The sequence below is a fragment of the Semicossyphus pulcher genome, unplaced genomic scaffold (assembly GCF_022749685.1).
Source record: "Semicossyphus pulcher isolate SPU_LCO1_2020_fin unplaced genomic scaffold, fSemPul1.0.p SCAF_2, whole genome shotgun sequence".
NCBI classification, from domain to species: Eukaryota; Metazoa; Chordata; class Actinopteri; order Labriformes; family Labridae; genus Semicossyphus; species Semicossyphus pulcher.
The window spans coordinates 18,074,179-18,092,905 of record NW_027211693.1 but is presented as its reverse complement, the minus strand read 5'-3'; the positions used below and the strand labels follow the sequence as shown (position 1 = coordinate 18,092,905).

General features: G+C 41.5%; 1 protein-coding gene across 3 annotated transcripts in view; it reads left to right on the top strand.

The window, feature by feature from the left end:
• mid2 (midline 2) overlaps positions 1 to 8,840 on the top strand; it is a 112,055-nt gene extending 103,215 nt beyond the window's left edge. For all 3 annotated transcript variants that reach the window (XM_069669640.1, XM_069669641.1, XM_069669639.1), the window contains 2 exons: positions 7,426 to 7,633; positions 7,975 to 8,840. In XM_069669640.1, the coding sequence (XP_069525741.1) occupies positions 7,426 to 7,633; positions 7,975 to 8,398 (632 nt within the window). In that variant the 3' untranslated portion in view covers positions 8,399 to 8,840. The remainder of the gene's footprint in view (positions 1 to 7,425; positions 7,634 to 7,974) is intronic.
• Positions 8,841 to 18,727: the final 9,887 nt, after the last annotated feature.

The window sequence follows — 18,727 nt, the reverse complement described above, 5'->3', positions numbered from 1 at the left end:
ATTTCATCCTTAATGTTTTTAACCTTCCGCCCACAGTGTTACAGGAGTGCAGTGATAAATCAATAGCTAGTCTTTTAATGGTTTCACACCTCTGCTGCTGCCCTGTCTCGTGCCATTCCATCGGCTTGAGACAGATAGCTTTTGACAACATTTAAAGGCTTGTTGTGAACTTCCAAAGCTTTTACAGGCTTTTTAGGTCACTCCAGCGAAACCACTCATCAATGCCTGAGTGGCTCAAAGTGAACAGTGGCACAAAGACGTATCACTGTGCTGTTAGATGGTCACAGCTTACATGTGAAGTAGCTCACAGCTTCTTAAAACACGTATGAATTAAGCATGACAAAGAAGATGGCCGTTAAAGAGAGTGTGTGCATGCATGTGTGTGACCTTTTATTGCTATTACTACGTCTCTGCATTTACCTCAGAGTGAACTTTGACAACATTTCTACACGACCGTCCTCTAAAGTGAAGGGAGGAAGCAACAAAGAGACAGAGAGCAGGAGGAAGTATGAAAGCAGATGAAAGGTGACAGATTGAGAGTGAGAGAGGGAGCGTGTTGAGCGAAAAGAAGACACCAAATAGCTCTTTGCAGGGATGAGTGTCTGCAGACGTGAGTGCCCTCAATCCATTGCTTTTTACCCATTAATGCAGTCCAGGCCTGAGCCATGCACACGGGTGAAGTCACACAGCGCCAGTCCAGTTACAGTCGATGGTTAAGATGTTGCTTTCATGCAATTTCACAGAATTATTCATCACATTCTTCTCTTGCTGGTTACATGTTTTCATAATAAATAAAGATAAATCCCTGATTTTTCCAGTATAAAAACAGAAATAATGAAGCCGATCTAATTAATTCAAATTCCAGCGTGTATCCACTCATTTGAAATTAAAAAGTCAAAGCTGCATCCTCTGGCTGACAACATAATAATCATTATATTTTCATTTAAAGCACCCTATTTTTAGACATTGATGAGCATGAAATTGAATTAAGGTTGAGTTTGGTCATTACTTATTAGAGTGGCAGCCGACAGAACGAGCACCCGCATTAATGTAGACGGCTTTTATTAGACCGTGGCCTGTTTATGCTTTTTAATTGGCTGCCTGTGTCGGTAATGAATTCACACCAACAGGAAACAAAGTTGCAGAAGGAAGGAGGAGGAGGAAAGCAGTTTTAGGACAGAGGAAAGTGTTCATATTTAGGACTGAGGCTTATGTAGGCCATGTTTTTACAGTGATATTCCCGTCTTTAAGCTTAGTATTCAGTGCTGCAGGCCTGTGACTATCAGGTCCAGTCAGAGAGAGCAGTTTGAATGTTCATAGTGCCGGGTTTGATTGCGAGCGCAGGTGGAAGTCAACTGCAAGATGTGATTTCCTCAGACACAAATTCAGCACATGTACCAAGGCCGAGAGCAACCTTTTTGTAAGATGTCTCTTTAAGAGGTTTTTGAACTCCTTTGCACACTATCTGCTTTCCTTAAAGGTATTTAAATGTCATTTTATAGAAGGGTAAACCAGGATTAATCTCCCTGACTTTATTATTGCGATCTGTGCATTTGAAAAGAGGCCAAATCTGGTTTAATCTTCCACAAAGTTTCCCACAGCCCCCAGGGTGCGTCCACATTGGCTCGCTGCATCGAGAGTCCAGCCCCCTGGTTTGACATCTGCACCTGTCCCACAGTGTAAAGCCTCTTAGCACCAACATCCAATTTAGTCATTTTGTAGAACAAAGCTGCAGGATGGTGTGAAGTAGGAGTGCTAACAAAGTAAATCCAGGCTTAAATATGTCTTTATGTAGCAGCTCTTTTGTTTACACGGCTCTATTTTGAGTAAGCATATTGTTTGTGTCTAAACAAAAGCTCATTTGAATTCATACCGGCCTTCCTTTAGGCAGCTACTGTGCTGACAGTCAAACACTGGACTGTTGACTTTATTATGTTCGTCATTCTGTTGGGAGACTATTCCTGGCCTCCATATTGTGTGTACAAAGCAGGGAGTCGGCAAGCACCCCAGAATGTGCATGTGTGTGTGTGTAAGTGTGTATCCTCAGATCCACGTGTTGAGTAAGCAGCTAAAATCCAGGCTGAAAATATCACATGTCAAGGTGCCCCAGGGGTACTCGTACCTCTTTGCTAACTGTTTAAGGACCTGCAATAATGTTTACCCAGCATGCATCTCTGATGACAGGCCTCAAGCTGCCAGGCAGCCCCTAAAGTAAACAGTAGGAAGTGGAGAGGAGGCGAGAGGAGTGTTGGTAATAGAAGAAGAGAAAGAGGTGAAGAGGAGGATAGAGAGTGTCACAGTGGAATAGTGGTATAAGGTGTGATCTGTGTGATTGTAATGTCCACTCCCTTTTGCTCTCCTCTTGTCTTTCTCTACTGTTGCCTGTAAAATGAGGCAGAAAAGCTGAAACATTTTGACATTAAAGCATCAGAAGAGCAGAGAGAAACACTAACAAGATGTAATATATTTCCTTGTCAAGGACACAAAGGTCCCACTTTAAAATAGATTTACATAACAATAGAGAAGCACCTTTTTAGTATTAAAATAAATGCACATTTAAGGCATTTCCATAATACTGAATTTGTTTTATTTGTTTGTCTCTTCTACAAACAGCTGACCCAAACAGCTCTTATGATACCGTGCGCTGCATGCGTAGGCAGCTGTGCGGAGTGCTGAAGGAAAGGGCTGTCTGACGTCGGTGTGAAGCGGTGACAAGAACTAAAAGACAACGTACACTTCAACTGAAATGTTTGTTTATGTGTAGGACTCTTTTAAGTGTACGTGGCACTCCTGACCCCGTCTGCAGCCGTGCTTCGCTTAGCTTTCGTGTAGGAACCCTGGCCGGTTTCTCCACGCAGGGGCGCTGCTGACTGTTATCTACTGTGCGTAATACACTTACTATTGATAGGTACCTCATACAACCCCACTTCAAAACCCCCCAAACTATCCCTTTAACAAGTTTTAGTAAAATGGACTCCATCTCTGTACCACAGCTTGATGAATAAGGGTGGTAATCGTCTGTAGCTTTCCTTTTTGTCAAGTCTTGCCTGATAAAGCGTCTTCCTCTGCCTACTCTATTGTCGTCCACAGATGAATTAGTCCCAAATAAATGCATTTATTCCCATTTGGGTAAAAATGTTACAAACTCCAGTGTCCAGCTATTTTAGGAAATGATTTACTAGAATTATAAAATGGAACTGTGGCTCCTTTTTGTACTTCTTTAGGAAACAGTGGCTTTGTGTCTGTGTGCAGCAGACAGGTTAGAGTCGTGAAAGTATTAAGAGACTGCTGACGCATTGTCTGCTTTGGTCTTTTCAAGGGATTAACTAACAATATATGAGGGAAATAGAGAATAACAGCAGCCTTTATCCTGTAGAGCTTAAATCTGCAGCCTTCCACGTTTATCTGGTGTTGCATTTGTGACATCGTGTCAGCTTTTCGGTCTTATATCGCGCCATTCTAGCTAATGGCATTGACCTTCCATCTGACCTCGTGTACTGTCGCATTTTTAAAACTGCCAGCCGGGACGTGTGGCAGAATGTGCGGCTGTAACATCCTGTTTTAATGTTGTACCATGCTTCCAAATACAGGCATAGCATAACATATTATAGCTATATTAATTTTAAAACTATGCATATTTTAGCTTTTAGGTGGCCTTTAAGGTGTTATTGATGCACATGTAAGGTCACCTGTTGTCTATTGATAGTGAAAACAAGCTAATCAGAGCTGGGATTCAACATTAACATTAATTGAGTGTTAAAATACTTTGTTTAACCAGCCAAAGTGTAGTTGGAAATACCCTTAATGCGCTTTAGATCATGTGCTATAGATCATTTAAATAGAGCCACTAAGTGTGTGTGTGTGTGCATTGACTCCCGAGTAGAGCCGACTAGCATCATTAAAGCTGCAGCAGCGTTTTAATGAATGAATACATTTTACGCACACAACCAATAGTACTCATGGTGACTCTTGCTGAAAAAAAAAACATCTTTGACGTGGTTTTTTACTTAATCACAGAAACTTTATATCCAAAAATGGCTCCTTAATCACAGGGAATTTAAAAGCAGACGGAGAAGCCTCAGTGAAAATTATTTTTCTAGCACTGGTCTCTGAAGACTGCGTGGAGTTCATTACAGGGTGAAGTTAGAGGAGATCAGTCACCGCTGTCTGTTTGTCTTTGCTCTTTAGTAAACGAAGATGCTTTCTTACAGAAGTTTGATTAAAATAGGCCAAAAAAAAAGCCCAGTTAAAGGTTAGAAGACAAGACGCGGTACATGAACGCACCTCATACAGCTGCTGTGCTTTTGCGCATCCCCAGCCGTGTCGCATGATTGATGCATATTTAATCTCACCAGTGTAAATCCATGTTTCAGCCGGGCAGCGCTGCTGAATTACATACCACATTACATATGGATCAGCCAATTAGAAGCCAAGTGGCATGCAGCCATGCATTTTAATGACACTGAGGTTCATCACAGATGTTGCGACCTGGGTAAAGATTTGAGCTTGAGCTCCGTGCGTCCCCGACGCTTCTGTTTCTCCTGCAGTAATTGTTCAGTTATGCGGTAAAATGGAGCTTTTTCTTCTTTAACTCTCCCTCATTACTGAAGCAGCTCAATCTATCCCTCAGCAGGGACAAAAGGAGCGTGAGTGAAATAGACTGAATTGAAATAAAGTCGATTACCCAGATTCTATCCCTCTGCAGCTATTTCGACAAGAGCTGAGTGAAATGAAGTTAGAATTAAATCGCTTTTTATAAATGCTCCCCTAATACTATCCCCCTTTTATTTCTCACCTCTTTTTTATCTTGAGACTGTTTTATTATTATGTTCTACAAGTTTCCATTTAAGACTTTCAATTCAGTAACAATGCACAGCTTCAAGGCAGAGAGCAGTTATCGCCTCTGCAGACAGTTAAAACATCTCTAATTATGTCTGTATTAGAGAGTGGGAGCAGACTAATCGCTGACACTGCTAAGAAATCCAGACAGCAGGATTAGCTGTTCAGGGAGCCACTGTTGTTCTGTCCTGTCTTTATTGTTTTGTATTTCTGATGGCACGTAAGTGTGTTTTTATTTAGTGTGTTTGTGTTTTGTCTTTGAACAGTCAGCGAATTTGAAATGATGCTGAACTTTCTTAGACGTCTACTTTCTTATTTTAAATGATCCTTACTGATGGACTCAACCACACACTGGTTCTTTACGCCTTCGGGCCGGCAGTGTAGCGCTCCAGAAGAAATCACAGTTGGCACGACTTCTGACTGCTGCTAGCAATAACCAATAAATACTACGAACAGTGACTGCCAGTCTGGTCATTTTATGTCGACTCTGAGACATAAATGAACCTCAGAGGCGGAGGAAGTGATCCAATTATTACATTAAAGTAGAAACTGTACAATAGGGAGTAATTACAACCAAAAAGTCCTGCATTTTGACATTCAACAAGAGAACTTAAAACTCAAAAGTAATTCAGAATGACCTCAGTCATACTGTTGTAATATTATGATTATTAATGGTGCTGCTCGTCTGTAACAGTGTATCACAATTTAAAAACTTACCATGTGTTTTGTAAACTGTCAGGAAAATGTGGTAAAAGTACAATATTCCCTCTAAAGTGTAAAAAAGTACTCAAGTAAAAATACTTTCCACTATCAATACGTGGACTTGACTTGCCCACTCCTCAAAAAAGAAGTAAAAATTATACTTAACAATGCAAATAAACACCTGACAACATGACATGACACTAGTGTCAAGCAGTCAGAGCAACGATGCATTCACAGCTGTGTGAAAATTGGGAACAATTTGCTTTTCCAGCCTGCCAACACTACGGCAATTAAAAATTATGTGAAGTAGTTCTGTTAATGTTACGCCTGCCATTTTGCATGTGCAGACCTCCAAATTCAGTTTCCCTTGGAGCATGCAGCCAGCCATACAGTATGTGCATACACATCTATTCTCACATAGGCAGGACTCGCTCATTCAAACCCGATCTTATTATGCATGACTTTTCCCTTTTACGAGACTCCTGCTGGCGTTGCTTCTAAACATTTGCACATGGCCTCGTACTGTATGTCTGCTTGTTTGTAGGCCGGAGTTGCTGCTCTGTGTGCGTGTCTGCTTGTCCTCTACGGTCACGTGTGTCTCCCCTTCCCCAACCTCAGGCCCAGCCCGGGCTCTCAGGAGTCATCCCCTGGAAAGGCATGACAGAGCCCCAGTGTTTGGAAATGGCTGCGCTGGCAGCGATAAGCAGTTCAAAGAAGAGAGCGCATTAATGTAATTGGCTGCCAGCAGCACATTGGCCTCGTTGTCTCATATCCACATGCGGTAACACACACTCACCACGCGGATTATTGGAGGGAAGTGTGTGAGAGAGGAGGGAGGATAGAGAGGATGAGAAGGAGAGAATGGGGGAAGAGAGATGAAGGAGAGGACAGATAGAGGGAGGGGAGGAGGTCCTCATTGTGTCGCTCATTAAGCCGTGGGAGGCTCAGGGAGGCTGAGAGATGAGATGAGAGGTGTCAGAGTTAAATGTCAGGTCTGGAAGGGACGTGGCTGACCGCCATGAAGCCTACACACGCACACACACACACACACACACACACAAATCTTCAGCCTAACATTATCCCCTCAACTTCTCCTCCTCACTCCTGAACTCCTCTCTCTCTGCCACTCACCTAGTTTCACCCGCTCAATTTTCCACCCATTACACCCAAATTACTGGTGTCACTGCAAATTGAATTGTTGCAAGCGGATCGCAGCATTTCCACTGAATAGCCCCGTCCGCTACCTACTGCAGTGGAAGTGAAGGCTATTTCCTTCAGCTAATTTCCAAGTCTGTGTGATGGCAGGCACAAAGGAGAATGCCGGGTGGCTTCCTCCTGTTATGAAATGTTTTCACCAAAGGCTGTGAGACGCTTTGAAGTTTAGACTCTCGTCCTTGTATTTCAAACATTCTCCTCTTCTGTCTCCCTGTGAGTTCTCTGCGAGCACTTCTCAACTCTCTTTCTATTTATTTTCTTCCTTTTGCTGCTGCTCTGACTTCAATCTTGCTCCATTTTTTTGTGACACGCAGCTCTGATCCGGTGGTATCATCTGGCCGATTCTCCCCAATTTAAGAGAACATGAAATTGCCAGAAAACATATAAGGAATAAATGGTGGTATATTTTTTTTATAGTCGGGATGACTTCCTTTGTAGACCAATCAGGACTGACATTTTTATGTAGTTACAATTGTGGTTTTCTCCTCCTGTTTGTTGCATCTTGTTATAATAGAGGCGCCATTTTGGCATAAAAAGACGACAAAGATGATGAAAATGATATTGCTCCTTATGATGACTATCATATGTGATCATTATCATAATCATGACCCACATCAGCTATCAAAACACACTGATAGGCTCTTGAAAGCAAAAATTCTGTCTTTCCAGGTCAACCCTTCAAGTTGGACCCAAAGACCGCCCACAAGAAACTGCGTCTGTCCAACGACTGTCTGACCATGGAGAAGGATGAGAGCTCGCTGAAGAAGAGCCACACCCCGGAGCGTTTCAGCGGCACGGGCTCCTACGGTGCGGCCGGTAACGTCTTCATCGACAGTGGGTGCCACTACTGGGAGGTGCTGCTGGGAGCGTCCACGTGGTAAGGACCATGCACAGTGGTGCGTTATATAAGCCTGCAAGGAGGCTTGATAAGCCGAAATATCTTTCTTTAGGGAGTTTGAATCTAGGCTGTTATGCAAACTCATCCACACATACACACAACAGACACGTACCCACCACACACAGCGTATACTTTTTCCTATTTATATTCCTTTCACTAATTGGCTCTGAAGTAGTCCGCTTCATGCAGGAAAGACCCAAAGGGGAAGTGCCTATCTTGTGTGTCCTCAACATGAGGTAGCTTGACTGTTCAAGTAAAGTCATTAAGGAGGACACAACTTTCAGATCGCTAATGCATTCCAAAATGTTCCTCCCCTGCAGGTATGCCATCGGCGTGGCTTACAAATCAGCCCCCAAAAACGAATGGAGCGGCAAGAACTCGTCCTCTTGGGTCTTCTCGCGCTGCAACAACAACTTTATGGTGCGCCACGACGGAAAGGAGATGCTGGTGGAGGCGAGCCTGCAGCTGAGGCGGCTGGGTGTCCTGCTGGACTATGACAACAATTCACTCTCCTTCCATGATGCAATGAACTCCCAGCACATTCACACCTTTGAAATCTCCTTCCTCCTGCCTGTTGTACCCACATTCATGATCTGGAACAAGTCGGTCATGATTCTCTCAGGGCTACCCGTCCCCGACTTTGTCGATGGTGTGGCCTCAGATCTTCAAGAGCAGCAGCAGCAGCAGATGGGCCTGTGCCGACAGGAGTCGCCGTACTTGACGGGGATGAAGACCTGCCACTGAGGAAAGGCCGACAATGGCCGAGCAGAGTCCACTCAGGCCCGGAGGCTGAAAGACATGGACAGTGTGTCTGAGTTCTGCTCTCTCCTCTGCATTAAGAGTGGACCAGTTACTTTCTTATGGATTTAGAAAGTGTTGGAAATATGCACACCAGTCTGGAAAAAAGGCAGTCCTGTCAGTTTGTAGCCATCCAATGCTTTACAAATCCATCGGTGAATGGGGAAGAGGGCTCCTGACTGTAAATTGTTCTGATGTTCTAGAGTGACTGAAGGCAGGGCTGGACAGCTGGTTTTCTCGACCATTTAAGGTCTTCCATTTTGATTTATTTGCCTCTTTAATTGACCTAATGGGCAAAAGTCCAAGGAGGGAATGTTCTTCTTATCCATTTACAGTTTGGAGCTACAACATGTGAACAGTGAGATCAATTTATATCTCTGAGATAGTAAAAAAAAACATTGACATTTAACTATATTTCAAATATCTAGACATACCGTCTCATTAAGGTTATGTTATTTGTCAAGTTAATTTAATTTGACAAAAACTAAATTAAAAATTTAGGTTTGAACATTTTCGTTATTTGCTTTCTTTGCAAGAGTTAGTTGTGAAGATTAATATCACTTTCAAGCTACAGCCAGGAGCTGGGTTAGCTTAGCATAGCATAAACAGTCAAACATTTCCAGTCTTATAATCTTACACATCTCTTATAGTTATAGTTCTAACATGTTCATTTGTGGGCTTCAGAGGTGCAAGGTGGATTTCATTGTATCTTTTGACATGACCCGGCTAGCTGTTTCCAGTCTTTGCTCTAAGCTAAGCTAAACACTTGCTAGCTAAACATGTGAGTATAAGTATTTGTCTCTTAATCTAACTCTTACCAAGAAAGCAAATAAAAGCAGGCCTATATCCAAAAACAGTTACTTGTTTAAATGTTTAAACTTCATTATGTGGGCTACATGCTAACGTCTAGCTAATGCAACTACATGCTAGCTGTGGATTCTTTGTGTTGTATCACAACGGGATGTGGTGTAACTGTTCATGTGTTGTAGCCTCAGTATATGTAAGTGGCCGTTGCTAACTTTTCCTTGCTCTTCCTCCTAGATTTGACGCAGCAGTTCCTGTTTCTATTGGCTGGTCGTAGCTTCCAAGTTTCAGGATTTGCTAATGTTTCTCCCAGATGCTAGCAAGACCACAGGGCGTAGATTTGCATCATGTGACTACTCGACTTGTATAGTAAGAGTTTTATTGAATATAACAGGAAAAAGCTTTATTTATGACAAAAAAAGATGGTTTACTTTTATTGTTAATCTCGACATATTCATGATGCACTTTTTAATTAACACTATTTCCCCTCTATGAGTATGAAAGTAGATGGAGCGAGGTGGCAGGGACGTGATGGGGAGGGAAAGTGACAACTAGCTCTACTGCTGGTTGTGTTCACTCCTTTAAAAATCTACATCACATTATTTTCTTACTCATATTTAAAAGATGATTTGTGTTAATGAATAATGATGGTTACTGGATATTAACCATGTGAAAGTGTATTGCAATAAAACACTGTTAAAACTTTTGTTTTGCTAACACCTGATGTAGTCTCTCAAAGCACTTTGAAACAAACAGAAGCCCCTGCTGTAAAGATGAAAATATTTTTCACTGTGCTTTGAACACAACTAGTTACTTTCCTTCCCCATGGCTCTTTTCCATAGCATATAGAAACTTTATCTTGTTTAGAAAAGGGATATGATTATGATGGTGTTTATGCGATTTTTATCATGATGAACTGAAGATAAACTTATAGCTGTTTTTTAAAAAAAAGTTCACTCTGTTGTCGACAATTCAGGGAAGGAGGGAGTTAACACTTTAACTTGCTGTCTGTCGCAATGTCATGGCATGATTGTGTTTTCCTCTGTGATTTGTTAACGCACACACGCACATGCACATGCACTCACAAACCAACACATGTCATGTTTCGTTTAGGTTTACCTCGTCGTGATAAATGCATGAAACATTGTAGGATCCCACACTGGTTGAAGAGATAATTTAAATAGCTCACCATATCTTGTTTTACATCACATATATTGATATTCGCTTACAACAGACTTGACCTCAGACTCTTTTTGCCACCCATCACCATTCAAACAACAGCGTCTGAGCTTGATCCACTCTTCTTTTATTTGGAGGCCTCGTGTGGCTGACAGCTCCTCTGTGGTTTGGTATTCAGGTGGCGGCTCTGATTCAGACAATCAAATATGTATCATAGTTTATGCAGATTTAAAAGTAGACAGAGACACACAGTGACACCTGTGGTTGTGTAGAAAAAAAGCCGATGTTTTACTTACCATCTTGACTGACTCTTGACGGATCCATTTTCATTCTTTTAATACTTCATTGGGTATGTTTGTTGAATGTCATGTAAAGCTACGTTCTTACAGGTTGTGATTTCCTTGACTTGAAAAACACACTCTGCTTTCAATCATTTGCTATCCATTATGGTAACAGAGTTAAAGCAAAGATCCAGTGATGTAAAACTATGGAAAGATAATCAAAATCTTACATGGCATGGCCTCCTAGTGTACCTTTCATCTGCTATGTTAACATAGGGCGACAGTATGATGCATCAGCCTCAGATTGTTTGATGGTACTGATTGCCTGAATGCTACAGGCTGCAGACATAACCCACAGGTCAAAGGTAACAGGAGCTCCAGTATGAGGTGATTAAGCTTTGTTTTCTTTCTGTCAGGGAGATTTGTGAATGTTACCTGACTTCCAGATATCCACCCATCTTGTTGAATAATGTCGATCACAGGCTCGAAACAGCCGTGTGTTGATTTGTGATCCAGACTGACAAGCTCAACTCATCTGTGCAAGTGTGCTCTGCTGGGTCACTGCATGATAACGTGACCTTGCTGCAGGTTCGTAACTCTTTCCTTATCACCAGGATGGGGTTTCTTATCATGTGTCAAGCATCATATTATCTCTTTTTATTTCTTGACATAAAAAAAAATAAACCATGACAAGAACACTCAGACAGGAAATGTTCATTGCCATGCATATCAGATAGTTTGCAGTGCTCTCTTTCTTTGTGTCACCAGTCAATACAGGTAAATATATACAGTGAATGATTTTCAATAGCTTCCCACTCCTTGTAGTGCAGTGTAATACCCTAGAGACAATGCAATAGATTCTTCTTTTGGCTTTTCTGTTTGTGTAACTTGGGAAATTATTTTTTACAACTCATGAGAAACACTCTCCTCTCCTTCTGGCTTTTGGACCTTGATAAACAGCACAAAAAGAGCAGCGTTGCGTTCATGCAAGGCTTTCTGTTTCCATAGATATGAGAGATACTTTTAGCCAGAGAGGAATGTAAATCATAGGGGGAAATATATATTATATAAAGTTGTATAATATACAAAATATATATGAACCAATGTTATTTATGTGAATTTAAGTCCAATTAAAAGTCTGATCCCAAATGTGTTGGAGTCGTGATTCTTTAGCTCTGCTCTGTTGCCTTGGTATTCCCTCATGCTTTACTGTACTTGCTTGTTTGCACAATAAAATATTCAATTTTCAGCCAATTCAGCAGCTGAGGCGGAGAAAAAGCAGATAATGCAATAAAATTAAGGCGAGAGTCATTTAAGCTTTAAAGCTTAGCTTTAATATACCCAAGCATGATTAAAAAGAGCTGCCTCCCAATTTCATACTGATTTAATGCACCACCCGGCGAGCACGCTAAGTGATACAAATCAAACACACCCTCTAGGTCGCGTGACCAACAGGTGCATGCTGGGTCAGCCAAAATGCTAAAACGTCTATTTTCTGTTTATAAATGTAACCTTCGATGTTTTGGGGGTCTTTTTGCTGTTTTTAACTCACAGCTGTTACCGTGGAGCTCTAATTTAGCTTAAAATGCCTGAAAACATGGAGGAGCGCATTGGGACGGAGAGGCCGAGCAGACTGGTTATATTGTGCTTTGGAAATTATTCAGCAATTAAATAGAACCTGATGCAGATTAAGGAGGACTTCACAAGACTCAAAGGATGCTGTCCAGACAGGTAGGGCCTACACAACCCTACAATAGAGACCACGTAACAAAGCATTGTTTGTGTACGTGCACTGCGCAGTGTATTTATGCGTCACTGTGTTGTCTGCCTTACTGATGTTTTATCTCACTGATTCTTAAAGACGTTTCAGGATATTAGATTATAATACATGTATTTATTAATCATTTAAATGGTTTAAAGAGCTTCTCTTTTCTGTTTAGTTGGCTAAAGTGGAAGGTGGTTGTATTGCATATTTATCACTAATAATGAGCTACAAGCCACAAAGGGCCTTCCACTGTATAGTAGGCTTTATAGTTTATTGTTGGACATAAGGGCTTGGCGCCATTGTCATTTATTTTGTACCCATGGTGTGTCATTTCTTGAAAAGTAGAATCATAAATCATCATACAACTATTTTTTATGTACTTCTTAATTTTATCTGTGTTACACAATTAGCCGTATGGCAATCTAATACACTTTCCATCTGAGACAAACTTATCAACATTTACGTGAATGTAAATTTCACAGTGTTGAAAATAGTTGAGCAAAAGACGTAAGTGTTGGTGGTGGTAGAGTTTGATTGAGATGAAATTATGAAGTAGTGGTCATTGAAACATTTTGTGTAAAAACACTGAAAAGTCATCTGCAGTGTCGTCAACAGTGACTTCTGCTGTGTGAGTTTTGAAACTTGTATAGAAAAAGCGAGTTAGCAATTGTAGAAACAGTTGTTAAAGGAGCTAAGTGAGCTGTGTCCTAAGTAAGTGTAATTCCCAGAATATTGAGCTCTTCCTTTCAGATATTGATCTAATCTTACAACCTTGCACATATGAACATATGAATATCTTAAATAACCCCCCTTTTATAGAGGCATGTCTTAGAAAAATAGTTCTTTAGAGTGCTCACAGTGCATCTGAACCATGCTGTGTAGGTGGTGCAGCCCAAAGCTTTCAAAGGGGCTGAGTCTTGGAACAGTAAATGCAGAGTGTGGCTGCCAGGCTGGCAGGTCATCCAGGGCTCAGGGTGGAGTTTGTAGGGCTATACCCTTTTAGCCCTCATCTGTCATCACTGGCACAAGTTCCTCCTTACGACAACATAGTACTGTAGTGCATGAGTCCCAACACTGCCTGGGAGCATGGCAAACACAGGCACTGACCCTGAAACGATGAACAATATGCTCACTGATTTTGTGGCTTGTTTTTCGATGAGGAGCGAGGGAACCAGGGAACTCTTAAATTCAACACATTAAAAGTATCTATCGATCAACAGATAGAAAGATTGAAATGAATGGCAGTATCAAAAATATTATTTGAACAGACTCTTTTATTGGCCCTGCAGGACAGGACCTAAAACAAAGCAGTGAAACCAAACCACTTCCAAGGTTACTCTGGTGCACCTGACCCTACACTGCTTCCCCTGCTGGAAAGATGAATTGTCTCCCTCAGGGATCAATATTGCATCACACACATACATCATACCCATGACCTTGGATGATTTGGACCAAAACTGTGCGAATGTCCTAAAGCTAGGAAATGTGCTAAAACAAATTATTAGTCCAGAAAGAGTCGAGGAGTCTGGAAAAGTTTGAGTTTAAAGTTTTTAGTGAATTGTATCCAAAGTCTGAAAACACAGATCTTCACGAGGATATCGTAACCCAGCAACACCTTATGACTTGATGCTTTCAGCGCTGTGCACAGCAAGCCAGCTGACATGCACAATGTTGAAACTGTCTACAGGCAAACTTTTACTCATCATAGTTTAATAATGCATAAATATTTACTTGGGTTATAATTAAGCAGATATTTATGAGAAAAATTCATTTGGAAATCAATAAACAATTTTAAACTCAGCATAACTAATTAAGCAAATGTAATGAAGTCTTGTTTTTTTTCCTCAGTCAAATTATTTTCAAGAAAATGAGTAAATAACAAAATCCATTATGCGTCTTTTGGTTGGCTGGAACAACTTCCTGTTTGGGAGCAGACAGAATTAATTTAGATATATGACTAATAAGACTTTGCTCTGTATTCAATCAGTGAGTTGTGGTTGGACATAATTACACCCTCACTCTGTGACCTCAGCTCTCTAAAAACAAGGTTATTGAATTTCAGTATAATAACAGCATCTGGTATCTGCCGCTTTTCCTGGGCTAAAAACTTCAGTGCCTCATCTCCCTCCAGTACAGCCCACAAGTGAAAGTCGTGGGGGTGTGATGTGAGGCCTATCTACCTTTCCGAGTGTGACAGATTTGCTGGTGGTGAATGCGATGCTCACTCTGTCTCTGCTCCCTCAAACTGCTAGCCAGCTAGCAGGCAAGCCATCGGAGAAACCCATAATTACATTTCTAATTGCAGAATAATTAGGACTCCCTGTGTAGCTCGTTAAGTCATTTGTCACTGAAACCTCTAATGTGGCGAACAACAACTCTCTAATTACACGGAATGAAAAGTCTACATGAGGGGGAGCATTTCCCCAAATATGTGGCCAGAGTTTAGCCTGTTGAAGCACATTACATCCATTCACAGGTGAATTATTTGATTTTGCTATTATTATTATTATTATTATAATTATTATTACAGTTATGGAGATTCCGACGGGGATTTGTAGCAGCTAAGTTTAAATCCTAAACAGATAACAGAATACCGTGTTGGCGTGTGGCGCCTCGACTTTAAGTGCCTCAGTGGTATAGAGTTGTGGCCAAACTTCTGTCTCTCACCTAAGAAATACAGCAAGATCAAATAATCTCTCTCCGGAGAACAGCGAAAGACTGATGTGCGCTTTTATCACCAGCAGGCAATTAATGTAAGATTAATCAGGTCTACCAAACAAGACAGTACCATCAACTCTACAACTCGCAGACAATTTAAAGAATATATCTCAACATGTTCATTCTTGTAAATGGTGTGCTCTTTTCACTACCCAGACCCAGTCTCTAGGTCTTGTGAGGCTGCCCCCAGTGGAACAGTTAGTGTTAAAATTAATTAACATTTAAAACAAAGTAACTTATACTCATCTATGTTACTTCCAAAAGCAAGTCGTCACTGTGAAATGTAATTTCAGTGTAAAGACTCAGTATTTTAAGATTCTATAGTCCAACTTAATTTAACTATGACACTTAAATTTGTTAAACAAATTACTTCCTGCCTCAGATCTGATCGTTGAGGGAATTGACACAGAATCCAAAAATGAGGAAGCTATCATGTAAGCTGTGCGGCACTCTGCAGTTTTGGTTGCTGTTCTAACATTGCATCAGGCTAAAACGTCTGCAACCTCTCAGTTGATTATTGATTTCCTCAGGGTGTAATCAATGGGCAGGCACGAAATTGCCTCTAATGGCTACAACCAATCAGAGCAACCAAATGTGGCTGGACTGCTAGCTTAAGTTATAAGTTCCAACATTCAATTCAAATGGCCTCTAGGTCAACAAAATACACAGACATTTGGCGAGTAGCAAGCCATTAACATTTTAAGAAACTTGAACAATCATCCCATTTGTTTAATACTGACTCAATTGCGATTTCAGAATGTTTCTCATCAGCAGCAGCCATCTTGGTTGTTTACAAACATGCATGTATAGAATTTAAAACCAGCCCCAGATAAGAAGTTGTGATTGTGTGGAAATCTGTCTGGTTTCCAGTTGTTCCCTGGTTGTTTTTTGCTTCTGTTGCTGCAGGTTCATAGTTGGTACAAATTATGTACTTTTAATGGCTGGTTCAAAGCAATAAATTTGACTGCTCCATGAATACTATAGATGTGCATGAATCAGTAAAATGCCCTCCGAAACTGAGTCAATCACCACAGCATTAGGTTTAATAGCATCTCCTGTACACTCATTAATTACCCAATAAATTCTGCAAACAATTATTGGCAGTGCAATAAACAGCCACTATGTCATTAGCATACTTTATGACCTCTTTGGCTTTTCAATACCTCTTATATAGGAAACAGGTTAGACTGTGGTCAGTCATTGTTGCATTTGTGTTTTCTCCCCAACATTAACAGTGTCATTACTATTCACCTCACAGTATTACTACCCCGTCACAAAATCCAGCCATATTTGTCATCAGCTGGACGGCCATCTGTGTGTGTGTTACAGCAGTGAAGGTCTGTCAGAGCTACAAATGCACAGCTGGATGTAATGAACTACAAATCTGCATCAAGCTCCTGGCCCTGTTACACCAACAAACACCTGCTCCAGCTGCACCCACCTGCCCAGAGTGGAGTGATACGCAAAAAAAACCTTATTTAATCACCATCTGCTTTTCAGGAAGTTGTTTAAATCAGCCTGAATTAGAGGTTGTTCTGCTTTTAAATGGGCGAGTCTGACAGTGTGAGCAAGTGTGCACAATCCTGCGTGCCTTTTCTATATGAATTCATGCCTGCTTGTGTGTGGGTGGGAGCAAATGTCTTGTAATACGGTTGTTTTGTTCCCTTGGCTACATTTGCAGGTATTTAACCTTTGCTTCAGGAAATGCTTTAGATGCTGAGGCTCCGTTTTCCCTTTTGGCTGAGCACATGGTGCATAAAAACACCAGATCAACACAGCACAATCAAGATAATAAATCAAAGATGAGTAACGCAGAGAACGCAGATCAAAGTGAAGTGATAAAAATGAGTTGCCTTCAGACCTGTTGAGGCAGACAGTGGCAGCCTTTACCTTTTCTAAGTGAGGATGAATTAGACCACCGTGGAGAGGCGAGCAAAGGCTTGGCTCCCTGCCTGCGGGTTGATGGAAGAGAGCTATGAACTCTGGGAAATGAGGATCTAAACAGGCAGTAGATCACCCAGCCCACTGGCTCCGTCTCTATCAGACACTGTCTCTCTCTCGCTCTCTCTCTCACTCACTCCAACACTCAGACACACACCTACACTCACACCGCACACAGTCAATATCTAGATTAATCTCCGAGGATGGAATCAATCAGCCAGCCAGGTGGTGTCTCAGAGAGCCCCGGAGGCTTGATGGTCCTCCTGAAAGAGAGCGATATGTCCAGGTGCTTTAGAGATATCTCAGCAGAAATCTCTACCTCTTCATCTTTCCCTATGGAGGTGACAGGGTGTTAGCTTCATGGAGATATAGCTACGGTCACTGACATAATGATGAAAAGCTTTGGGAGGAAACTTTGCGTATGGTGGGGACAGAATAGGTGATACTTGTGTTTTTAGTGTCAGGCTGTCTTTATCCTCTTAGATGTTAACTAAACCATGAGCATCAAACCATGGCTTAGCACCACACTCCACAGTTTGGGCAGTGTTGTTTTCCAAAACCCCAAAAAAGTGTAATGGGTCTGTTAATGCTAGCATGTCCGGTTAATTAGCTTACTATGCCTAATGTGCAGTAGTTACTGAGTAATATTTCAAAGGTCAAGAGTTAGCATATTACTGTTTATGTTAAAAAAAAGGAGTGCTAAGTGGAGGAGCTTGTCCTGGATGCTATTAAGAGTTTTAGCTAAAGTTGGCAGCTCTGACTTCTGTTGTTGATTTGGGAAAGTGTTGCTTACCTTCAAGTAACTTCCTCTCCTATAGGGACAGTAAGAAAGCCATCCTGAATTCTCTAGTACTCAGGAAAATGGCTACATTAGGTTGGCCTGCACTGGCTAAGCTTACTGTTGGCTGGCTAGCTACATTAACTAATGACCAATGACTGTAGATATAGATGGACAATTGTACCCATTGTACGTAATTGATGCCAAAATAGCCCCTGCGATAGGCGCTGCCATCTTGCGATGGTGACGTCACACGGAGCCAGAGTCTGCGCAGTAGAGATCGGCAAGTGAAGCGGCGGTAGCCACTTCCGCTAACCCAAACAAACACTTAACACAGCAAGGATCCCGCACGCCGGCGTGTTTAACAGCAGAATAGCTTCTCTGTGTTGGCTGAGGTTAACGTTCACAGGTATGGAAACTTCAATGACTGTAGTGATTGTTTTAGTTACGTTTCCACTCGCGGATCGTCCTCCGCTCTGCTCACCCGGAACTGATCGGCTGCAGGAGCCGAATTTGTCAACAGGGCTGTCAATCATAATTTTTACAGCATCAAATAACTAATTAAAAATAAACTTGGACATAAATCAGCATGATAAGAACTAACTATAATGACAGAAACCATGTTTGAGAAAAATTTATCGGGCGTGTAATTTGATTTTATAGTTTGACTCATGTCCCATCTGTTAACATGGAGGAGGCGGGCTTTATGACCTATACTGCAGCTAGTCAGCAGGGGGCGATAGAGATGTTTTGGCTTCACTTTTAGGGAGCTGTCATGTCGTCCATCTTTTTATACAGTCTATGCTAAT